We start from the raw sequence: 22,838 nt of genomic DNA, 5'->3' as shown, positions 1-22,838 counted from the left end.
CAGCATGTGACGCTTCATATGAACTCCCGTACCAATGTATAACCAAGTCTGACACTTGTGTACGCACTCGTGTCTGACCCTCCATAGAAGCAAAGCAACATAGTGCAGCAGATTGACATGTACAAACACAGGTTAGGAACTTGTTGCTTACGTTTTTTCTGGTATTGTGGTACATTCGAAATAGCAAAAGAAAAGGAAGAAAGCAGGAACGGTATTGTAGTACATTCGAAATCACAAGAGAAAAGAAAGAAAGCAGGAACAGTCACAGCTTGTGGAAATGAAGATTAGGAAAACCTAAACACAATGGATTATAACGACATGATTAACACGACTATTTAATTTCACTATTACATGAGTGTTAAGAAACATTACACGCAAGACACATATTCGGCATCATCACTGTTATATATAACTGTTATAATGGAGTCTAATTACATGCCAGATAGAGCTGAAAGGATTCGGCAATCAGGTAGCCTTTTTTTTCCTGCATTGCTGTACAAGTTTCTGTACTCAGCTATTCATCTCTTTATCAACAACGGGCTTTATTCCGTATGCCCATTGAAATGTTGTTCTCCGGTAAGATTGAACCCTCACGCACAAGCCTGGTCATGCAATAATCTCTCCAACAAAAAAATGATTTTCTTTTCTTTAGCCTTTCTAGACAAGAGAGTACGTACCGATAATGTGGATCTTCCTTCTTCTCAGCCTTAGTTTGTGCTGACTTTTTGCCGTATTAGACATGTCTTTTTAAGCCACCATTCTTGGACTAACTGAACATTTGTGGTGGTGGCGATAAATAATGACGATCTCCCCGCGGGAATATTAATTTTCCATTTGATTTATATGGCAGCACATTGGATGGCACAAACCAAGTTACAGATATCGAAGATTAATCCCATTTGTGGCAAACTCTCGTACACTCTCAACCACTGTATTGGCCCTTGTGGTTCTGAAAGCTTTGACCATGCTGGTTAGGCTGGGCCTGAGCCTGAGCCTGCGGTTGAGGCGGCTCATTCTGCAAGTTTGATGGCTGTGTGTTGTAGTGTGGAAAGGAGTGAGGATACAGAGGGTTCATCAAGGCCTGCATTAAAAAGCAATCTTCTATGAAAACATCACATTTGTCAAAGCTAACAGCACTCAGACTTGGTCATAAAACCACGCCTGACTCAGATTTGACACATACTTAAAAGAGTCCCTCCCACAATTATTTAGGTTAGATTTTTCAAATGAAAAATTACTAATATGGGGTTTGATAATGGGTAACGATTTGTCTCACACTCCAAACGCATGAGGCCATCTCCTAATAAGATAAACTACAGTGTTCCATGGGCCACAGACAGTGTTCTCGATGAACAGTTGCAGCTATCTTAAAGAATAACTGATCACCTGTGATTGAAGGTGACTAGCATTCCCAGCACCAAAATGGCCCTGAGAAGTGTCTTCTTGAGACGGATCAGGGAAGCCAACTTGGGTAAAAAGTCCCTGTGATCCATGAGCCATATAGTCCTGAAGAGAGCAAAGATAAGAACACGCAAACAAAGAGACAACATATGAGGAGGTGGGAAGAGCCTTGACGTACCTGAGACATAAAATCATTCCCGCCACCAAAACGAGAAAATCCAGCCTGAGAGTTTTGGTTCAAGTAGCTAGCAGGAAATCCAGATTGCGCTCCTTGGGTGGCATAATCAACTGAATATCCACTTTGTGAAGCCTGTCACATATACAACAGATTGACACACCTAAAACTACATAAAGATGAAAAATGCCTTAGTTTAAAAAAACACGGATGAGGCACGCATAAGCTCAAGGCTGAATGAAGCACAAGCCAAAACGCACTGGGGAATCCTATGCATAAAGGTGTAGAAAGTGACATGCACTTCTATTTACATTCCATGTTTTTAGTAATTCTTTTATTTACCCTTCCCTTTGCCCATTACCCCCATCTTACATGTTATGACACTTAAATTTCTAAAGAAGAGTATTGATGCACGATATCTAATTGTTATAGAAAATACAAATTTGTCTGCGAAAACTGTGGGCCTTCGCACTACAATACCTCATCGCTGTGGTTCACCTTGGGCCTTCTGAAACTCAGGACAATACAGAGGAAAGCTGAGTTTCCAAACCAATACGGACCACATAAGGCTTATGACTCCTCGAAATACACCATTGTAGCAATACGAACAGTAAAATGAGTCACATACATAACAGGCATCACCGTGTCATCTTAGCAAAGGAAACACACATCATATAAAGAAGACAAACCATAAAAAGGACAACCAAGTCCATATGATTCTAAATCCTGAAATATGAATATACATTTTTTTATTAATATAACAGCAAGGCAACCTAGAAAAATTACTGCCGGTTCAAATAATACGATAAAGGAACCATGCACATGTCAAAACCAGTAACAGCATGCAGCCATGATATTACATGAAGGCCAATATGCGAGGATCAGCTGATCACTTGTGGTAGATACAGGTTTTCAGCTTACCACAGTGTTTTCCCAACCCGTGAAGAACCTTTCACAAATAGCAGATGTGTGACAATCACAATGATATTTGGCCAATACAGGTAGACAACAGGCAGCCAATATTTGACACTCACAATTGATCTTTGGCTGATACAAGTCGACAACAGGTAGCCACTATTTTAATGATATAGCCAACCCTAGGAAAGACTATTATAGAGACAGCAAATGCAGGAGCAATACCACTGATCACAGATATATCAAAAAAAAAAAAAAAAAAAAAAAAAAAAAAAAAAAAGGCAAGATAAACCCGGTCATTTCCACACCATCGTGTCAGACAGGGTACAACAATATGATTGTCATACAACCACAATTGCAACCAATACAACAATTTACTACCATGCATACATACTCAGAGCACAATGTAAAAAAATATACCTGTGTTGAGAACTCGGCAATATTGTAAGAAACATGGGATCCTTGACTCTTAAAATCATCCCCCAAGAAGTCCTGGCGTATTGGACATATATATTAGTACATCAGAATTACATGGCTACGGAGACCAAGGAATGGACTTCTTAAAATGAAAGGAGGGACAGTATACCTGTGACAATCCCCCTAGAGAGAATCCATCACGGAAAGATTGGTTAGGCCCCTAACAACAGCAAGTTATATGTCAGTAACAAGCCAACAATGACTTGGAAGGAAAACTTAAGGACACAACAGAGGAGGAAAAAAAAACTAATCAAGTGCCTGAAAGAAATACTAACATTAGAAACAAAGCCGGGTTGTGACAATGGACCACCAACGGACTGTTGGCTATTAGGACTTTCTGGGGGAAAGTTGAAGCTAGGCCCAACATTTCCAATAGGCTGTTGTGAGCCCTGCTGGTGAGGAAGGTGACTGCCAATAGGAGCAGCACTACCTCGGCCAGCACCAAATCCACGGCCACCAGGCTGGGGTACTTGAGGAACAGCTCCAACAGGGCCATGCACAGCTCGAGCGGGAATAGCATATGGTTGAGCCGGTGGTGCTCCATGATAAGGATGAAGGGGAACTAGAGGCATTGGGAATCCAGTGGGATGTACTCCTGGCTTGTGACTACCATTGAGTGGTCCTTGTGGCATATACCCTAATGGAAGGATGTCAAAGCTGAGTCAACAACAACGACAACTAATAAAGAGAGCCTTATTCCCAAAATGATTTGGGTCGGTTACCATAAATCAATATTTGAAACTGTCACTGACAAGTAAAATCATGAGAATTAAGGGAAAAAACTGAAAAAATAAAATAAAATATGGTAGTCCATATACCATCAAGAATGAGGAAGTCACAAAAATGCAAAACTTTCATTTATTTCAGGAAAAAATATTGTTCTGCATGAAAGTTATACTATCTACAAATATTTGACACTGAATGACAAGTAAAATCATGGGAACACCAAGTAGATAATAATTAATTAATTAACTAAAAATATTAAAAAAAAATACTAGCTCCTTTTCTTCGATTTCTTCTACTTTTCCTTTTAGGTCCATTTCATTGATTTCTACTTTCTCTAAATAGGTCTTTCACTTCTCTCTCAAACAAGTGCCCCACCTATTGTTTCTCCTCTCTACTTTTACATTTTTATTATTTTAAGTAACGTGTCATTTCGAAGGTGGAAGATATCAAAGAATTGGAGAGAGTAAATAGTTAAATAAACCTTTGTCTTTTTTATACAAAAGATAAATCCCTACTTTTTACAAAATTACAGAATTAATATCAATTTGTAAAAAAAAAATACTTTCATATGAATTAAATTTCACAATATGTATATATTTTGAGAAACAATAGGTTGAGGAACAAGGTGGTCCGGGAAATGTAGGTGTTGCGTCAATTGAAGATAAGATGTGGGGAAATCGTTTAAGGTCGTTTTGCCATATGCGGCGAATAGTACTGAAGGCACTGGTGAGAGATGGAGAAGGATAATATTGCTAGGGGAACGGATAGACCAAAACAGAAAAGGATAAGTGTGGTTGAAAGCGATATGAATGTTTTTGGGATTAGTGAGAGTATGACAATGGAGAGGGCATTGTTGAGAGAAAGACTTAATGTTGAAGATATAGTTTGTGTTTCAGATCATTACTTACCTGTTTACCATTTTACTTAAAGAACCAATTTTTAAATCCTACCGTATTATTTTACAAACCTATTTTGCCGCTTTAATTTGCTTTATTTTTTACAATGCACTTGTTTTTTTTTTTTTTACTCTTGAATGCATTGGTGGATTCAAGCCTAAATGAAATGTATATATCGGATTTGGAAGATGATGCGTGTTAGCCGACCCCAAACCATGTTGGGACAAAGACTTGGTTGTTGTATGTATATATTTTGGGAGATACTAAAGAGACAAGTGAATATTTTGAGATGTAAGAATGACAATTGTACCAATCAAACATAGAAACTAGAGTGGACGTTGTCTACAAGAAAGGTGCATAATAATGATGATACCTCGAGCACGACCACTTCTTCTATCAGCATTTGCACCGTTTCCTGAAATTGGTGCAAAATCATTATTGGGTATACCAGCGGCTGCACCATAGAATAGTCGACGATCGTTGTAGATCTGAGTCATGATAGAGCTACAACTGTTAGAAACATACTAACATGAAAAGACTCCACAATATAGTTCATCAGAAACTAATTTCCTCCTCTACACCACCCCTTAAGAAAAACAAAACTTTTCATCACTGTACCTTCTTTGGTTTTTGAAATTGAACCATACTTTGCTTCAAGTTACTGAGAGGTCCTTCCACCAGGCACTCGTGATCCTTCACAACATCCGTGCAGAAAGTAAAATATTAGTAAATATATAAAAAGCTCATTTAAAAAAGAAGAAAAAAGAAAAAGACAACCTTATTTATAACAAGACCACACCAAGGCATCCGACAACAGAATATATATTACTAACTCCAATCCAAACTACCCATATGACTTTTTACAGTCTCCAAGGCAACACTTTGACCTCATTTTTATCCATTTACAAATTATTTTCTTTTGTTAATAATATAATTTTGCGAAAGATATTTGTATTACAAATCTAAATATGTTAGTGTCAGATTTTATTTTATTTTCATAAGATTTGTACAAAAATCAGTGTCAAAATTTTGCGACATTGACTTTCGAATTAGTTTGGATTGAATTGAAGGGAGTATGTGATTACAACAAAACTGGAAAAAGAGAAGAGGGTTTCAAGCTTCAACTACTTATCGTATGTCAATATCTGTTTACCTCAAAGGGTATCCCTTTTAAGATTATAAAAGAACGCCAAGCACAAAAAGTAACGGGTAGACACATACCTTGTAGTGTGTGAGTAAACCATTCCAGAGTGGTTGCTTGCTCAAAACTTTGGGATTCCCTAAGATGACAATCCCATAACGAGCTCTTGTCAAAGCCACATTGAGCCGACGAGGATCATTGAGGAATCCGATGCCCTAAACAAATATTATATCAAGAAATCAGGAAATACTGCAAGAGCTAACACTATCGCTCCAACAATAAAAAGGCAAGGTTCAAAGGACAAGAGACGGATGTCCCCACTTAAAGTGAACTTGAGCTGATGAGACGCAATCCAGTTCTTTAGTAGCGACTTTGTTTCCTGTAAGTACCACCTTAGACTCATCCATTTCAAATTTTAGCAAAAATGAATCTAGTAAAGCTTTTATAGACGTCCACCCCACAGAAGTACAGAACTACTTGCTAAATCATAGAGTTCATCCAGCGAATTTGATAAAAGCAACTCCCTCCAATCCATTTCAAAATTCAAACTACCCATCCACCTTTTGCATAAAGATTAAGAAAAATTATAAAATATTGTAAGAGTTTGTAGTGGAATAAATGCGAAGGAGAGAGACATAATAAAATATTGCATGTGAGAGGTAGTTTGGAATGGATTTACAAAAAATGGAAAATGGGTAATTTGGAATGGATTGGAGGTAGTATAAGACTACAAGAGTTCCAATGGAACACCAATTCATTCTAAAAATTTGCAAGAAAATGATGTTCAGCTAGTGATGTACTACCTAATAAGCAGGAGACTACAAAATTTTCTTATCTTATAGAAAAAACATATCAACTTTCCAGAAGTATTGCACGGGTAACATATCAACTTTAACGAATCACGTTACAGTGGCTAAAAAGTATTGCACGGAAAACTCTACACAGCAGCTATACAGAAGTTTTCGAAAAAATATGTCAGCAACCCAAAAACAACTGACCAACCTGATGTTCATTACTCCTGACACAGGATAAAATAATGTAATCCTTTTCTCTTCCTTGGAATGAATCAACACTTGCCACCTATACATAAGATCAAAGATCAAAGATAAAAATAAAAATAAATATCTCTTATAGAAACGAAGGAAGATAAAACTGTATCATATATTACCTCAATTTCCTTGTAAAGTTGCTGTCTGAGAGCACCATTCCTTGACATATAGTTCACGATATATGCCCGCTGGCCCTCGTACGGTGTTATTACCCCAATCTATAGCATATCCAATAACACAAGTAGTTAGAATATCTGGCTCCAAAGAAAAGGTCACCATCATTGTGACGTAGGGTAAGGTGGAAAAACACCCTAATGGATCGACAAGAAACTAAAATTTACCTGACTAGGAACTACTCCACTTCTTAAGAAGGTAGTCACTATTTTCTCAACATTTGCAGCCTCCGTACGATTAAGATAGGAAGTTCCGCTAGCGCTAATCTCCTCTTGCCCCATCTGTAAAACACTCCCATAAAGTTGATACACAGAGCACATAAATATGTATAGCACCTCATGTCCTCAATTCTTTATGTAACCCAGTAATTGACTTTTGGGTAAAGTATTCTAACTTTTACTATAATTTGACAGACATATGTGCAACAATACAATGTATATTAGTTTCTTTAGAGTGCACATAGTATACTTTTCAATATTCTAAAAGTTCTGATAAACTATAGTTAAATAATTAACGGACAAAACATGAACTCCAAGACAGCAAAATTGTACAACGTAGCAAATAAGGTGGGATGGAGGGACTGGCAAAAACTTCCGCGGTATGACCAATATCATTTTATCTCATATTAAATTGCTGAGACAAAAGATGAAACATTAATGATCCCATCTTGGGGAAACCGGAAACACCAGTGTGTTTGAGTATACAAGAAACCAAAGTGTGGGAACTGAGATCAAAAGCTGTGATTGTAGATTTTTGGGAGATACTAGACATTCCAGAATGTAAGGGTGAAGTTCCAAGTTCAATACAATGTCATTTGCCACATCTCATACCACCCTATACTGCTATAAACATGGCCAGGTCCATTATGTCGTTTTTACATTTCTATAATATTATCAAAGTACACATAACACAGTAAATAATATGCTCTTCGTCATGTCTGCTTCAACTTCAATCATCAAAGCAAAATTTCACATATACAAATTATATACCTGGACATAAAAGAACATGGGGCGGTTTGGAACGGGCCATGGGAAATCAATGCCCGTTGTTTGCCTCTCATTAATTGTGACGCCATTCTGAAGTGTCCCTTCATAAAAGTTGTTGGAAGGAAATTCTGATAGTGCTGGATGCATACGATATTGAACCTGAAGATCAATCAGAGCAATTCACATTCTGCTTCCAGTTAAAAATACTAGGAGCTTTGAACCCAGGCATATGTATGCATCAATACGCACAAATAGTAACAAAATCATGATCATACTTATCTCGCCACCACCAACAAAGAACGCAACAAAACCTAATTCCCGAAAGGATTGGGGTGAGCTAACATAAACCGTCACAGAAGTATGATAGAACATCAACATGAAGCGGTAAAACAAGATAACATAAGAGAACCCTCGAAAGATAACAAATAGGAGAGGCAAAAGAGAGAATTTTCAAAACAAACAAATGGAAAATACCATAATATAAAGTCCAGCCAAATTATTCACATAGGTTATCTGCGTCCGCTGCTCCACATATCCAATACCATATTTTCATCAAACCTGAGCAGACACAGACCACTCTCAATCACCCTACCTCTCACAACCTCCTAACAGCTCTATCACTTGCTCTACGTCTCATATGGTCAGATCAAATTTAGGCAAATCTCCCTCGTATCTTCTTATCCTTATTAAATGCAACTCATACTTTATAATCCTTTCTTTTAAGACCATCAATGCAATGTAAGAGCATCTCTACATGTTCCATCTCATAAACATGACATTGTTTCAAGCTCCTAACACACATTGCAGGTTTATTTGTTGTGTGATAGAATTTCCTTTCAACCTAGATCGCACCATTGATAGTCTTTGACTCTTCCATTTCAACTAGCTTTGCTTTAAGTTTGTGAGACATATCTCTATCCATGTCATTGTTTTTTATGGCAGATCTCCAACAGCGAAAAAAAATCAGAATGCTGGATAACTTTCCCATTTAAAATGACCCTGACTTCTACATCCATACCCGCAACTTACACCATTATTAACACCAAATCACGAGTAATGAAGTATTGTTATTCCAGGCTACACTCACCATCAGCTCAATTATATTGAAGTACAAAGTAGTAAACTGCAACACTAAATATTAAGGCAGATATTATATTATAAAAAAGCATCAATATAGAGCAGCTGTCAGCCTGTCAGTCACACCTGCAATCTAATAGGTTTCACGCCAAGTAAGACGAGACGTTCAAAGAGAGATTGCGCCAATCCAGCTCGAGCAGCCTTCTTGCACATTATTACAGGACCAAGTTGACAGTGGTCACCGACAAGAACAGCCTGGAAAAAATAACCAGTATTCAAATCCTGAACAAACAATAACAAAAAATGCATTGTGCAGTTGCAGTTATGCAAGATTAGCTCAGAAATCCCCAACATGCCAGTGGGTTTACTAAATTTGCTTTTTGTGCAAGTTTTGGAAGAGAGAAATTTGAGAAGACAAATCAAACCCACATCCATCGGTATCTTTAAAGGATTATTCATCACCAGTTTACCCAAAATAGAAGCGTAGTAGATAGTGGGACATCCAAAAATGGAAATATGGTGAATCAGTACAAAAGAAAACATTAGACATGTGACCACTGTTCTTTATTTTATTTTTAAAATGCTGAATTACGGCCTCACCTGCTTAACTCCAAGCACCAGTGGAATAAGACACTCAGGTTCTGTAGCTTGAGTGGACTCATCAATTAGTACCTAATATCAGCACCAAATTAATATGTTGGGCAAACATTCTTAAGATGAAACTCATGGTGAATACACTCATACCTGACGGAACCTAAAGTTAGCAAGGCGGGGATCACCAGCTCCGACGCAAGTACAACATATGACATCAGCACTCTGAGCTATCTCCCGCTCTGTTGCTCGCTTCAAAGCTTTGTACTTTTTCTCATCACTACTTGATAATTCTCCTGAAAAAATTAAGATGCGCCTTCAGTTCCACAACGCTATAAGAAGAAAGGACAAGAAGACTAAGAACTACTCTCTACATCCCGTTTATATTGTCCCCATTTGACTTTGGTGGTGAAACAATGTCAACTTTGACTGATATGTTTTCATAATCTATGATGAGTACAGCTTTTGCAAAATAGTAATCTGAAAAAAATTGTTTATATATACTCCCTTTATTTCTTTGGTTTCTTCCACTTCAAATTTCAAAAGTGGCACATTACCAAAAATAGAAAGTGGACGAAATCAAAGAAATGAACCAAAAGAAAAAGTGGAAGAAATCAAATAAATGGAGGAATGGACCAAAAAGAAAAAGTGGAAGAAGTCAAAGAAAAGGAGGGCGTATTAAACATCATATCTCAAGTATGTTTGGAAAATTAATGATTAGGAGTTTAGGATATCGGTAGACCACCAAAGTCGAACAGTGACTACAAAGTTTCTGATGGAGGCAGTATTTTGTTCAAGGTTCACAGCATAATCTCCATCCTATTACAACCAAAAACATGACATTCTTTAACCTCTGCACTACGGCTTCAGTAGTACACCAGAAACACCCAACACTTGAGCCTCAGATCTGAGAGGTAACGCCCATGTACAAAAGGGGAAATTATAGACTATAAACTTCAGTGGAGCCAACAGGTAAAGGTGCAAACACACGGGCACTCTATTCATATATCGAAAAGAACTTTGTTTCTACAGAAGTGAGCAAAAAGTCACCTTGTTCATCCTTCAGTTGTTGTAGCTTGTGCAGTTCACTCTTCTCAGAAGTGTCAAGGTGCCGGACCTACAGATAAACCATAAATTTAAAACGCAGATGAAAAAGGAAACAGAATCACACTTTATTTTACTAAAGGATATCGATTAAGACACACTAAGGGGGTTAACGCCCGTGTACAAAACAGCACCTAGGAGCACCTCGCTAAATCAAGACCGCGGCCCAAAAAGCGACCATTTTGTAATGGTTTGGAAGATCCACATGTCCGAATTTTACCGCGTAATGAAGCAATATTGACTGCATTTAGCGAGGTTGCAACAGCCAATAATACGACCTTAAATAAAACCGGGATTTAACACTTTGCCAAGGAGATAAACCCACATACAAAAGGAGAGTGAGATTAAGCTTTCTAGATACATGAATGGACAAACCTGATAATGAAGTGTCAGATGCTCAACAGGGGAACTAACAGCCTCCCTTGACTTAGCACAGAGCCTCACTACCTAATCAGAATAATAAAGCAAACGAATCTTATTATATGCTCAATAAGCCAATCTTATTATATGCACGACATGTAATTATGTGCTATGTAGAGCAAGATACTTGAAACTGTCATAAATGCCTATGAAATAGAATAGATTCGTGGACATTTGACACTGCAGCAAATACTTCGATCAAACAAATATTGCACCTAGATGCATGTCAAGCTTGCAAATAAAAGCAAACCAATTATCGGCAAATACTTTTGAGAAGTATTTTTCGTAATGTGGATAGCATGGCAAACAGAACAAATCAAAACATCAAACCTTTTATTTAAGAACTCCTGCTTGGCTATTTAAACTTTGAAGTAGGACTGCAAGATGAATTACCTTTAAGCCAGTGGCACTTATCTTTTCAGCCAGTTGATCAACAGCCACATTACTTGGCGCACAGACCAAAACCTTAAAAAGCACCACAATTCACATGAGTGTAAATAATACAACACCACCATGAAGGACAGGCATTGTGCCCTAAAATATACCTGCCCTTGTCCTTGTTTAGCCATGTGATAAACGATTGCAGCAGAAGTAACAGTTTTGCCTGTGCCAGGGGGACCTTGAATCAAACTTATGGGCTTTTGAAGGACGCTCTTTACTGCAAAAACCTACATTTAAGTTACATGAAACATCAGAATTAGACAAGAAACAACAACAAAATAAATAGCATGAAAGGAGTTTGATTTCCATAATTTCATTCTTAATAAGTAAATAAAACATGTCCTCTACGAAACAGGTACAAGAATCTTTTAACTATGTAAAAAGCTCAGGAAAACAAAAAAAACAATATATCAAAGGTAATGTATAGCAAGCCCAAAAAGAAAGAAGGGAAGCTACAGTTCATCAACTAACATAAAAGAGCATAAAGTATACCTGTGAAGCATTCAGTTCTGGAAGGCCTGGAGCACCGAATCTACGTGGCAAAGTATTTCGTACCAGCTGCATCTCAACTTCATGGCCCAACAAATGGTGGTAAATATATCTGTATTAAAATTACATGATCAAATTCTGAGAAACGAGAGAAAAAAGACAACCTAAAAAACAGTGAATATTTGGTTGCAAATCCAAATCCAGATGATAATTTTCCATCAATCCATCATAACAACCAAAGAATCCCATGTAAAAAAAAAAAAAAAAAACTGCCACAATATTGACCAGCCAAATGCAGGTGCAATGACATGATCTGCTATATAACGTGATGACAGAGTTGTGTCAAAGGTTTGCGAGTGCGATCTACACAACAAGCTCGGTTTCCCTGTTCGGCTAAACCCACCTCCATCCCCCTTGTACTAAAAGAATAAGGATTATGAAATGTTTTCCCTCCAAAAGCACTTCCTTAATTAAGGAAACAAATAAGATTGATTTTCTTCCATTAAACCATTATCATTTTATCATATTTTGTTTCATCAAAGTATAGTTTTGTTATTAAATTCTAAAATATAAATATTGATTAAAATAAAATAAATTTGATATACCCATAAATTATATATTGCGAAATTTTTCATTTGGAGCTATTATTAATCATTGAACGCATAATTACCCGTAGAAAATAAAACTATAAGCTCATGTTATTAGTTTATATGATGATTTTTTTTTTTTAGAAAATTTATAAATAGACAAATCTACTTTTTTTTTTCCTCCAATCAAAATACTTAGGCATGAAATATGAAAATTAATAACGTGTCAATTTAACCTATAACTAAAACACGCTAAAAATAACAACCCTATATATACCGCGCATGCATTGCGCGGGATCTAAACTAGTACATTAATAATTACTGACATCCTTAAAGCGCCACAATAAAAAACCAATAGCTCGAACAGATCTGCTAAATGAAAAACAGGAACTGGAATAAGGCAACCTACCCACTAACACTAGTCTCATCCACTGCAAAAGTTTTCATTGCACTCTGCATGCGATCAAAGCTTGTACTCTTCCAGACAAAATCAACACTGAAACCATGATTTATATCTACTGGAACTCCCTATAAACCAAATTCGAACTTTAGGCAAACAATTACACCAATTATAAAACTGGAACCAAAGAACAGGGAATCATCAGTCGTAAACACCTGACTTGCTCGTAACTCCAGTGCAACCTCCTCCTGTGCTGTTAACTTTATCTGTAGGAATAAAACGCTCACATAAGAATACTCACATGATCAACTAATCTTTATTTAGACTAAACACCGAAGAACTGAGTCCAAGTCGATAATGAGCCAACATAAAATGATAATTAATTAAGAAAAAAAAACAGCTACAAAAAAATGCAGTATTTCAGTAAGCTCAAGTACCACATGCCCAACTGACTGCCAAGCAGGATGAGCAGCATCTCCTGAATAACATAGCCGCAACTCATCACCAGGAACGAGACGCAATTCATTATCCTCCTATAAAATTGCAGAATTGTATATTATAATATTAACACCCACAAAATAACTAAACTAACAAAAAATGAACATCCAGCATTAAGGAACTATATGTAGGAAACAGAGGTAAATAAAAGTATCGGAAACCTTGGGGAAAACAAAATACGCAACACGCTTCTTGTTCAGTCCAATATCCCACCGAACTGTTAGATTATTCTTAGTTTGAGATTCTTTCATCATCTGCAACCCATTAAGAGCATAAAATCCATCAGAAGCAAGGAAAACGATTAGCAGGGGAGAGATCAGGCACGCAGGTGGTGGTAGAAAATGATACAATAGAAGTTGGATAAGTATGGAACAAAGACATAAAAATAAGCAGCAGACGGCACATCACTAACCTTGTCATAGTCAGCTTCAAGTTTGATAAGTGGAGCAAAGACATTTTGATACTGCAAAACACATAAAAATAAATAAAAGGCTTGCAGATAGAACATAAAAGTCTAGATGCCAATCTAAAAATCCCTCCACATCCTCCACAATCCACATCACTACTTTTCGAAAATTATACTCGTTCAGAAAAAAGGTTGTTTCTAACTTTCACAATTTATGCAGAATAACATAAAAAACTGTAATGTCAAACAGTGTTCTACATACATTATGACCAATTCGCAAACTGACAAGATATCTTTAAATTACAAAAAGGTAATTGTCAGATTACAAGGCAGTAAATGCATATAAAAACAGGAACCTGATAAGCATCATCGTATTTTATGGCAACAGGCTGTGGTTCATTATCAACACCGGGCTTCTCAAGATCCTCAAAAGATGCATCTGGATTTGTTTTCCACAGTTCTTCTATCTTATTTATCAGTTGTGCACTAATTTGTCTGGCCCTCAGTTGCTCCTGTTCAGATGGGACCTGTAGCAAGGAACCAGCACATAGATTAGGACATGTACATGCAAGTACCATAAATATTTAAAAAGAAAATCACATTGATATCATGACAACTGACAAGCTTAAATTATACCTTGACAAGCCACGGAAGAAAGCAGCGATCATCAATAAGAGGACACCATTGACTCAAATCCCAATTCATGTCCTTGAGTGCATTAGCACTCAAGCAAGGCTCCCGACAAAGAAGAACAACTACACTTTCTGTCTTAGCAGAAATAAATCCAAGTAGGAAAACATTACGACACCCACAGTTGTAACATTCAAGAATTGTTTCTCCTAAAGGACTATCTTTGTGTAAACAAACTTCCTTATGCTTTGCTCGAACCTGTGAAATAACAACGAAAAATTAGTCTTTTCAGAAGGGATTTGCAAACAATCAAAAGACATGAAGAGATACTATAAATCTGCTTCATCAAGAGAAAATTAACTACATTGACAAAGCAGTTCATGAAACAACCAACAAACAATGTCATACACACGACCAGAAATTTCCTTGAACATGAGAACAATTGTCATACTGTAGTAGACAATCAAAGTTCCAAATATTCGACCCATTGCAAAGCATCTATCAATGACAAATGGAAAGACTACAAAGTAGAATATACACAACCATAAACCCCACAGTAGCTCAACATTTCGCAGTCTCATTAAGAACAACTAACAAACACAGTTTTCAGTAAAAATCTACTTTATGTTTGACATGCAGCTCCAAGATTTTCATTATGATTCGGAGGATCGTGCATTTCTCTGCATTGAACCGTCGAAGCCATATCTGGTTCTTTCCATTCTAATTCACATGATTATGCCAAAATTATTAAAAAGATTCTCGGATAATACTTCCTCCTCTTTACTTCAAGCGTCACCAGTGGCTCAAAATAATTAGTTAAAGGTGCTAGGTGTACCAAGGCGACAAAGCGCAAAGCAAGAGCCGACAAACCGCAAGGTGCAAGGCTGATGGTTATAGATAAAGGCGTACAACTTTAACAAAAAAGTTGTATTTTTTTTTATAAAGTTCCGTACAATATTTCCTTTATTTGGATCTTGAGGAGGGTTAACATAGATAGAAGTAGACTTCAGTGATAATGTGACAAAGAGAAGGAGATAATAAACAAACGATAAGGAAAGTAATATTGAGATTGCATAGTACTCCCTCCAATTATTTGGAATTGCAACATTTTCCTTATATGACATATTCATGAAATTGCCACATTTCTACTTTGATCATTTTTCTGTGGGCAAAATGACACTACTTTATTGAGTAAGACTCACTTCCCTCTCACTTCCCTCTCACAAACCTAACATTGTGCCAAAAACAAATGTTGCAATTCCAAATTTTGGAGGGAGTAGTGCACTTCGCATGCTACGCCTTGTGGCTTGTCTATAAGGAGCACCTAGTGTTTCGGCAAGTACCTCACATACCCTTGGCCTTAAGCACATTCAAGACGTTTTTTTTTAAACTATCGCTGCAATTCTATACAAAAAATCACCTATTATCAGCGTCAAAAATAACACCCATTACTTCTTAAGAATATTATATCAATACATGGTCGAACTCCACTCTCAAATTTCGGGGAAACAATATTTTTTTTTTTTGTAACAAGGACCATCTCTCATTAGCAGCCTAGGGCGATACACCTTTGAGAGACCAAACCCCGAGAGATACGCGACAACACGGTAAGCGGCACTCTTTTAACAGACCCCGAAGGTCCCGTGCAATAACCGCATACTGCCCATGAAGGGAGTCGAACCCGGGACCTCGCAATTCATGCCATTGCATGCTTCGAGGAAACAATATTACACTTCTTCAACATATAGAAAGAAGTGTATAATCTATGGAAGCCGTCATTGGTTCTTTCATCATTCAAATGCTTATGCCAAACTCATTACAAAGATTTTCTGTATTCAGATAGAAGAAATCACATTCATTCTTCCATTTTGCTTCATGCCGTGCCAGTCACTAGCATCTACAACTCTCCATTTTGAAGCAGGGAAGCACAAATTACACCCCTTATACGCCAAGCGTCCAAATTAACAACACCTTCAGGCAAAAACTATCTATTTTCGCCTGTAACTAACTCCTATACTATCCACCACACACCGAAATTCAGTACAAATAACACAGACATATAAAATCACAATGTACAAAACTAGCTCAAAACACAAACAACACCAAAGAGCAACGCTATGAAAAAAAAAAAAAAAAAAAAAAAAAAAAAAAAAAAAAAAACTAACCAAATGATTGACAATGTGAGAGCCAGAAGTATTCCCGCGAGAATTACAGAACCACTTTCGACAAGACGGTACATTACACCGAACAACACAAGCCGGATTAGCAACACCGCAATACCGACACGCATGCTCCTTAAAATCCCCTTTCCCGAACTCGTCCACGAAACCATCAATCTCATCCCCGACCGTATCATCAAAATTCAACCCGCTCATCCCGACTGCAAGCGATTCAACAACCGCCGCGCCACCACGCGCCTTCGAGCGTCCGCCGCTGGACACGGCAGATGACGATGAAGCCGCGGGCGTAGACGCATCGGCGTTGGCAGGGGGAGGAGATGATGCCGTTGGAGTAACGGCATGGATCGACGGCTGAGAAAGCTCGTTGAACTGAGGATATGATGAGAAATCTTCGGCGTCGTCGGGAACACCGACTTGAGTGTTGAATTCAAGGAAAGTGTAGGCGTCGGCACCTGTGTCGGGCTGCGACGCCGTTTCGAATAGATTGCTTGATTGTGAATCCATGGTGATTTGAATTTTAAGGGGGATTAGGGTTTGAAGAGGGGAATTAAGTTAGGGTTAGAGTAATTGGGGGAAAAAGATGGAGGAGAGGATGAAGGTGCGGAAGTTAATTAAAAACGTCATCAAGGATCTTTCAAAAAAGGGTTATTTCATAGGAATACTATGAACTATGGGTGCCCTTCTCAAATTACTATGACCTATTGATTAACTACGATTACTATCTACTATTATACACCTTATCATGGAACAGTATTGGGCAATTTGTAACCGGTTGGTGAAGGTTAAATGTATGCGGGTCCCACTTTTCCTTTATAAGATCTTAAGATCTTCATCCTCTTCATTTGCAACGGCATTCCTTCTCCAAATTTCTCCATTAAAATTTCTTAATTTCTCCTTTTTTTATTTCTCTCTCCTCTTTTGATTAATCTATCATTCAAATTTGTTCCATTAATGAAGGGCTCATCTTCTACATCATCATCCATTTCTTCCGGTTCAAAGGCTTCAAAGGCGGTATTTTGCAACCACAATTATAAAGCTGTTATAAAGACCATCGGTAAAGGACGAAATGTTGGGAAGAATTTCTATGGTTGTCCTCTTTGGCCTGTAAGTATCTTTATTTAATTTTTTAGATATTTAATTATCTTATTTAAATTGGGGATTTGATTTAAAATGTTGGTTTTAATATGTTGGTTTATATTTTTCAATTATGTAGAATGGTTGTGGGTTTTTCGTTTTAGAGGAAGATTTGAAGGTAGGAAGTGCTCGGAATTTCAGTGACTATGAAATGAAGATATATGATGACAAATTGAAGAAATTGAAGCTAAAGAAGGAGATGTTTAAGATGGAGGTGATGTATTTGAAGGATGAATTAAGTAGACAGTCAAAAAGGCAAAAAATGCTTATGTATGCCTTGATTAGTTCTTGGATATTTTTGCTTTTATTTGGATGGTTTAGTCAGAATTGTGAGACGAGAATTGACATCTTGTGTAATAAAGCCTGAGATGTAATTTGAAGACGTAAACTGAGATGTTATTTTATGCGCAAAGCTGTGTAATAAAGCTTGGTTTTCATTGCATTCCTGATCCAAAATGGCCATTACATAATGGCATTACATAATGTTGCTTGTTTGTCAAAATGAAACATTTAGTTGTCTATTACACCAAACTGACTGTCTAACGATTTCAGTACTACATCAGAATGCATTACTACCACTACCAAACTTGACAACTATACTACAACTCAAACAATCTGGTTGACGGTTTCTTGAGTATTTGGTCCTCCTTGTCCATTAACCAAGATGCTTGTTGGTCCACTGGTACTACCCACAGGCTGCCAATAAGAAAGCACTTGTTAGTGAACTGATTCATGACTCAAAATACTCAACTTATTGCAAAAAAGGTATAGGTAGATATACGTACATTTGTAAATGCATTCCCTTCTTGATCAATTAGCACTCCAAATCCTTGAGGTGGCTGTAAACAAATGAAATTAACTTGTTAGTGTACTTACTCAACTACTTACAAAATCTGAAGAACACTAAAAAATTGTAAACAAATGAAATAAATATGTTACTTACCCTAGATCTTCCACCACCTCTTCCATCACCTCTTGCACGACCTCTTCCACGACCTCTTCCACCTCCTCTGCCACTCACTATAACTCTTCCACCCCTACCAACTCTCGTTGGTTGTCTTTATGGCGAGAATGATGAGCCCGTGATGACCGGACATCCGAAGTGGCCTCAACCCTTGGATATTTCCTAGGCCTGCCCATGGGTCTTTTTGGTGGTGGTGGTTGTGCTTTGTCCTTATCGGACACTTCCTTTTGTTATGTGTATTTGACTTATGAAACAGAGCATGTCATTTCAATGCCATGCCTGGTTAACTTACCTTTCTTCTTTGGATCCTCATGAGGATCTCTCCTCCTTTTCTTCCTAGGCCTACCAGGCCCTACCTTAATGGGAGGGGGATTCAGAGGAAGCTCACGTTTTGGCCAATGTCTTTGACCAGGGACAGGATCTATCCCAAGATTATAAGACCTCGAGATAAGCATCCCTCTTATAGCGATCGAGACACATAGTCCTCGGCATGATGACCATGTACTTCAAATATAGCACTCACAGCATGAAAGCATGGGATACCTGTTAACTCCCATTTTTTACAGGTACATGTCCTAGCCTCTAAGTCAACAGTTACATGATCAATCCCAATATGCACTTGAAACAGAGTTGGCCTAGATGGTAAGGCTTTACACATAGAAGCCTTATCCTTCTCTATTTCAAGCCTTTCCTGGACCTTTGGACATACCACATGTGAACTCCCCTCCATCTCAATTTTTTCTCGAACTAGCCTTTGCATAATTAAAGTCCTAATCTCTTCAAGCATGTATATGAGATGTTTGGATCTTGCACTAATTATGTAAGCATTAAATGTTTCAGACATGTTACTTACTATGACATCATTTTGGGTGTGCTTTTGGATGAATGCTCTACAAAATAAGGTTGGGTTGCAAGCAATGAAAGCATCAAAGACTTTAGGATCGACTTCCTTCAAATTGTCAAGTGCTTCATTGAAGTCAGGCTCATTATAGGACTTGGCACAAGCCCAAAACAGAATCTTCATATCTTCCCCTTTGTATGTCTTGTGCCAGTTAGCAAATATATGCCTGGCACAATGTCTATGCTCAGCTCTAGGGAATTCCTTAGCTACCATAGCCACAATACTCTGTAGGACAATAAATAACCATGTATAAGGGAAATAACAATGTATAAGAGCAAAGTAACGCCACAAAGTAGATTAAAAGAGAGAAAAGTAAGGGAATATACCAGATCTTGATCGATCGATATAATGGTCATTCCTTCACCATCGCCTATCCCTAAACTTTGCTTGATTGTTTGAAAAACCACTCATAGCTCTCATGGTTCTCACCTTCAACTACTGCCCATGCCAAAGGATACATTTGCTCATTGCCATCCCTACCCACAGCTGCAATTAGTTGCCCCCCTAAGAATGTTTTCAGAAAGCAAGCATCAACAGACAAAATTCTTCTACATCCCAGCAACCACCCTTGCTTCAGAGCATCAAAGCACACGTAGAACCTCGAAATACAAAGCAGGTTTGATGTGATGTTTGGGTTAATAAACAAGGTGAAGTCACTTGCTGCATTTGTCTCTTCAAGGGCTGCCATATAACTACCCACCTACTATAATGTTCCTTCATAGAACCATGTAACGACTTATGAGCATAATACTTCACTTTGTATGCAAACCCTTTCTTTATTAAAACCTTATATGCTCTTCTTACGCTTTCTATGATGTCGGAGAAAGAGCCAATGTGGTTTTGCTTTAAATACATCTAGAAACTGCTTTGCTAACCATGTAGACTTCAGATTGTCATTTGCTTTCCATTGTCCTTTGACAAGTATGGCCTGATCTACTGATTTTACCACAAATCTTTGCACTTTTGTTATCCCAACTACCATATAGCTTAAATGGACAACCTCTTTTACACCTTACTCCAAGCTTTCTCCCATGAGTAGTGTCACTAACATCAAAGGTCAGATCTCTACCTTGAGCAATGGCATATCTAGTGACACACTCTCTAAAAACTTCTCTGGTTGGGAAACTAATTCCCACACACCACCTCAATTTGTTGAAGTCAGTTCTACAATTTACAACTGGAACCCTTGCTTGAACCCTCTTGCCAGGTATACTCTCTTCATCACACTGGGTATTTTCCTCATCCCCACTCTCATCATAATCACTCAATTGCTTTGATTAGGGTGCTCGATGAGTGGTTGAAGACTCTTTTATTTTTCTTGTCCACTCGGTTTGCCTGCAATGCTTGTAGTTGAAGTTGTTCTACAACTTGAAGGGCATCTGCATTGAATTGTTTCGATCTAACCCTTGCCTCTTTTAACTCATCATCAACATCGACGGATCATCCAAGTCTCCTTCATTCAGTGCTTCATTAACAACCTCATCTTCATCATCTAATTCCACATCTGACTCAGTTTCATAATCCTCAGAATCAAAGTTAGGGTTATAACCAGGGTCCTCAACTTCGTCCTCACTTGATTCAGTAGCATTTACACAAGCCAAATCAGCATTTTCCTCATACTCATTAAAAAGATCTGCTAAGGTCAGCTCATTGCAATTATATGAGGTTTCAGGAGGCAGTTCATGAACATTGACGTCATACATGGAAGGTGGTGGGATTGAGCTATGAACAATGATGTCCGGTTCGAGTTCAATGCTGGTGAGCTTCTTAAGACAGTTTGAGTGCTTGCTTTTTTGGATTTTAATGTGGTTGTACTTTTGTTGCTGCTTGGTTTTGAGGTTGTTGTGGGGTTTAAAGTGCTTGGTTTTGTTGTGATTGTGGTTTTTGAGGTGCTTAATTGTGATGTAGGTGGGGTTTTTTTAGTGTTTGGTTTTGAAGAGATTCTGCTTTTGTTATTGCTTGTTTGACTAGGACTTGTGCTTTTTGTGTTAAATAATGGAGGGGTATCAATTGTGGCAGAGGGTGAAGACAAAGGTGGTCCCTTTATACAACTACTTCCCTTTCTTCTAGGAATCATTTTAGCTGGCATCTTCATTAAAGTAAGACCATCCCCACACTCTATCAGCTGCATTAACTCAGTAACATCACACTCAGGTACTATATAACACTCACTCACTCTTTCATCAATGACCATCTTACCAATAAGCGAGCATCACCGTCATCAATAGCCCTTTTTAATCCATCTTTGGGGCTCATGAAAAATATAGCATCAACTTCCCTCCTAAACCCACATTTCTCCGCTTCCTCAACTAATGTAAACCAAAGACATTTCATCCGGGTCAATGCCAACCATCCTAAATGTACTACCCATAAAAACCAGACCATTTTCACCCCTTCTAAAACACCCACCATGCCATAACTTCAAAGTCAGGGTTTTCAATTGATTTCCCTGATTAATAACGAAATTTGAATAACAAATCAAAAAATTAAATCATTAACAACTACAACAAATAATTAATAAACACAATAAAAATGATAGACATAAATCAAACATTCGAGAAAATAGGGAACAATTAAAATACCTGTGTCATCGCGATTGAAAATTAGGGCAAAAATCGATTTGAAAATATCCGCCTTTAATGAACAAAAAATAGCAGGATCATTTAGATTAGGGTTTCTGGGAAGTTTGATGATTAATGGAGATTGCGTGCGTCAAATTAGTAAGGATGATTAATGGAGAAAATGGAGAAAATGGTGATGATTAATGGAGAAAATCTGGGAATCTGGGGAGGTATTATGGTGAGAGTAAGAGAGAAAAGGGGAAAGTTGTTTAAGTGAGAGTTGATCCGGGTGGCTTTCAAATAAAGACCTGCTAAACCGGTTGCCTATCCACTAATACTAGTATGTGGTGAATAGTATAATAGTAGATAGTAATCGTAGTTAATCAATAGGTCATAGTAATTTGAGAAGGGCACCCATAGTTCATAGTATTCCTATGAAATAACCCTTCAAAAAAACGTCATCAAGGAGAACAAATAGAAAAGTGAAGCGCGCGTGTAGTAAATTTGTGTAATGA

The 22,838-nt window shown here is 37.7% G+C and overlaps 2 protein-coding genes across 2 annotated transcripts; both read right to left on the bottom strand.

The window, feature by feature from the left end:
- Positions 1-269: 269 nt before the first annotated feature.
- Positions 270-22,838, bottom strand: LOC141638549 (regulator of nonsense transcripts 1 homolog). Its single transcript, XM_074447960.1, has 30 exons — positions 22,768-22,838; positions 16,749-17,394; positions 14,590-14,841; positions 14,310-14,480; positions 13,960-14,010; positions 13,709-13,801; positions 13,487-13,582; positions 13,265-13,315; positions 13,059-13,177; positions 12,066-12,174; positions 11,678-11,800; positions 11,526-11,597; positions 11,088-11,159; positions 10,659-10,725; positions 9,762-9,904; positions 9,618-9,689; positions 9,144-9,272; positions 7,944-8,099; positions 7,122-7,235; positions 6,900-6,998; positions 6,734-6,811; positions 5,812-5,946; positions 5,209-5,283; positions 4,964-5,078; positions 3,244-3,605; positions 3,078-3,128; positions 2,912-2,983; positions 1,580-1,711; positions 1,387-1,506; positions 270-1,081 (listed from the first exon to the last, which is right to left on the bottom strand). Exons 2-30 carry the CDS (start codon positions 17,265-17,267, stop codon positions 923-925), a joined length of 3,807 nt encoding a protein of 1,268 aa, XP_074304061.1. The 5' UTR covers positions 17,268-17,394; positions 22,768-22,838; the 3' UTR covers positions 270-922.
- On the bottom strand, positions 19,322-20,450 carry LOC141638464 (uncharacterized). Its single transcript, XM_074447878.1, has 2 exons — positions 20,145-20,450; positions 19,322-19,987 (listed from the first exon to the last, which is right to left on the bottom strand). Exons 1-2 carry the CDS (start codon positions 20,448-20,450, stop codon positions 19,322-19,324), a joined length of 972 nt encoding a protein of 323 aa, XP_074303979.1.

This window comes from Silene latifolia, unplaced genomic scaffold (assembly GCF_048544455.1).
Source record: "Silene latifolia isolate original U9 population unplaced genomic scaffold, ASM4854445v1 scaffold_20.1, whole genome shotgun sequence".
Classification (NCBI taxonomy): Eukaryota; Viridiplantae; Streptophyta; class Magnoliopsida; order Caryophyllales; family Caryophyllaceae; genus Silene; species Silene latifolia.
Note: the sequence above shows the minus strand (reverse complement) of the source record. Positions and strands in the feature narration are given on the sequence as shown.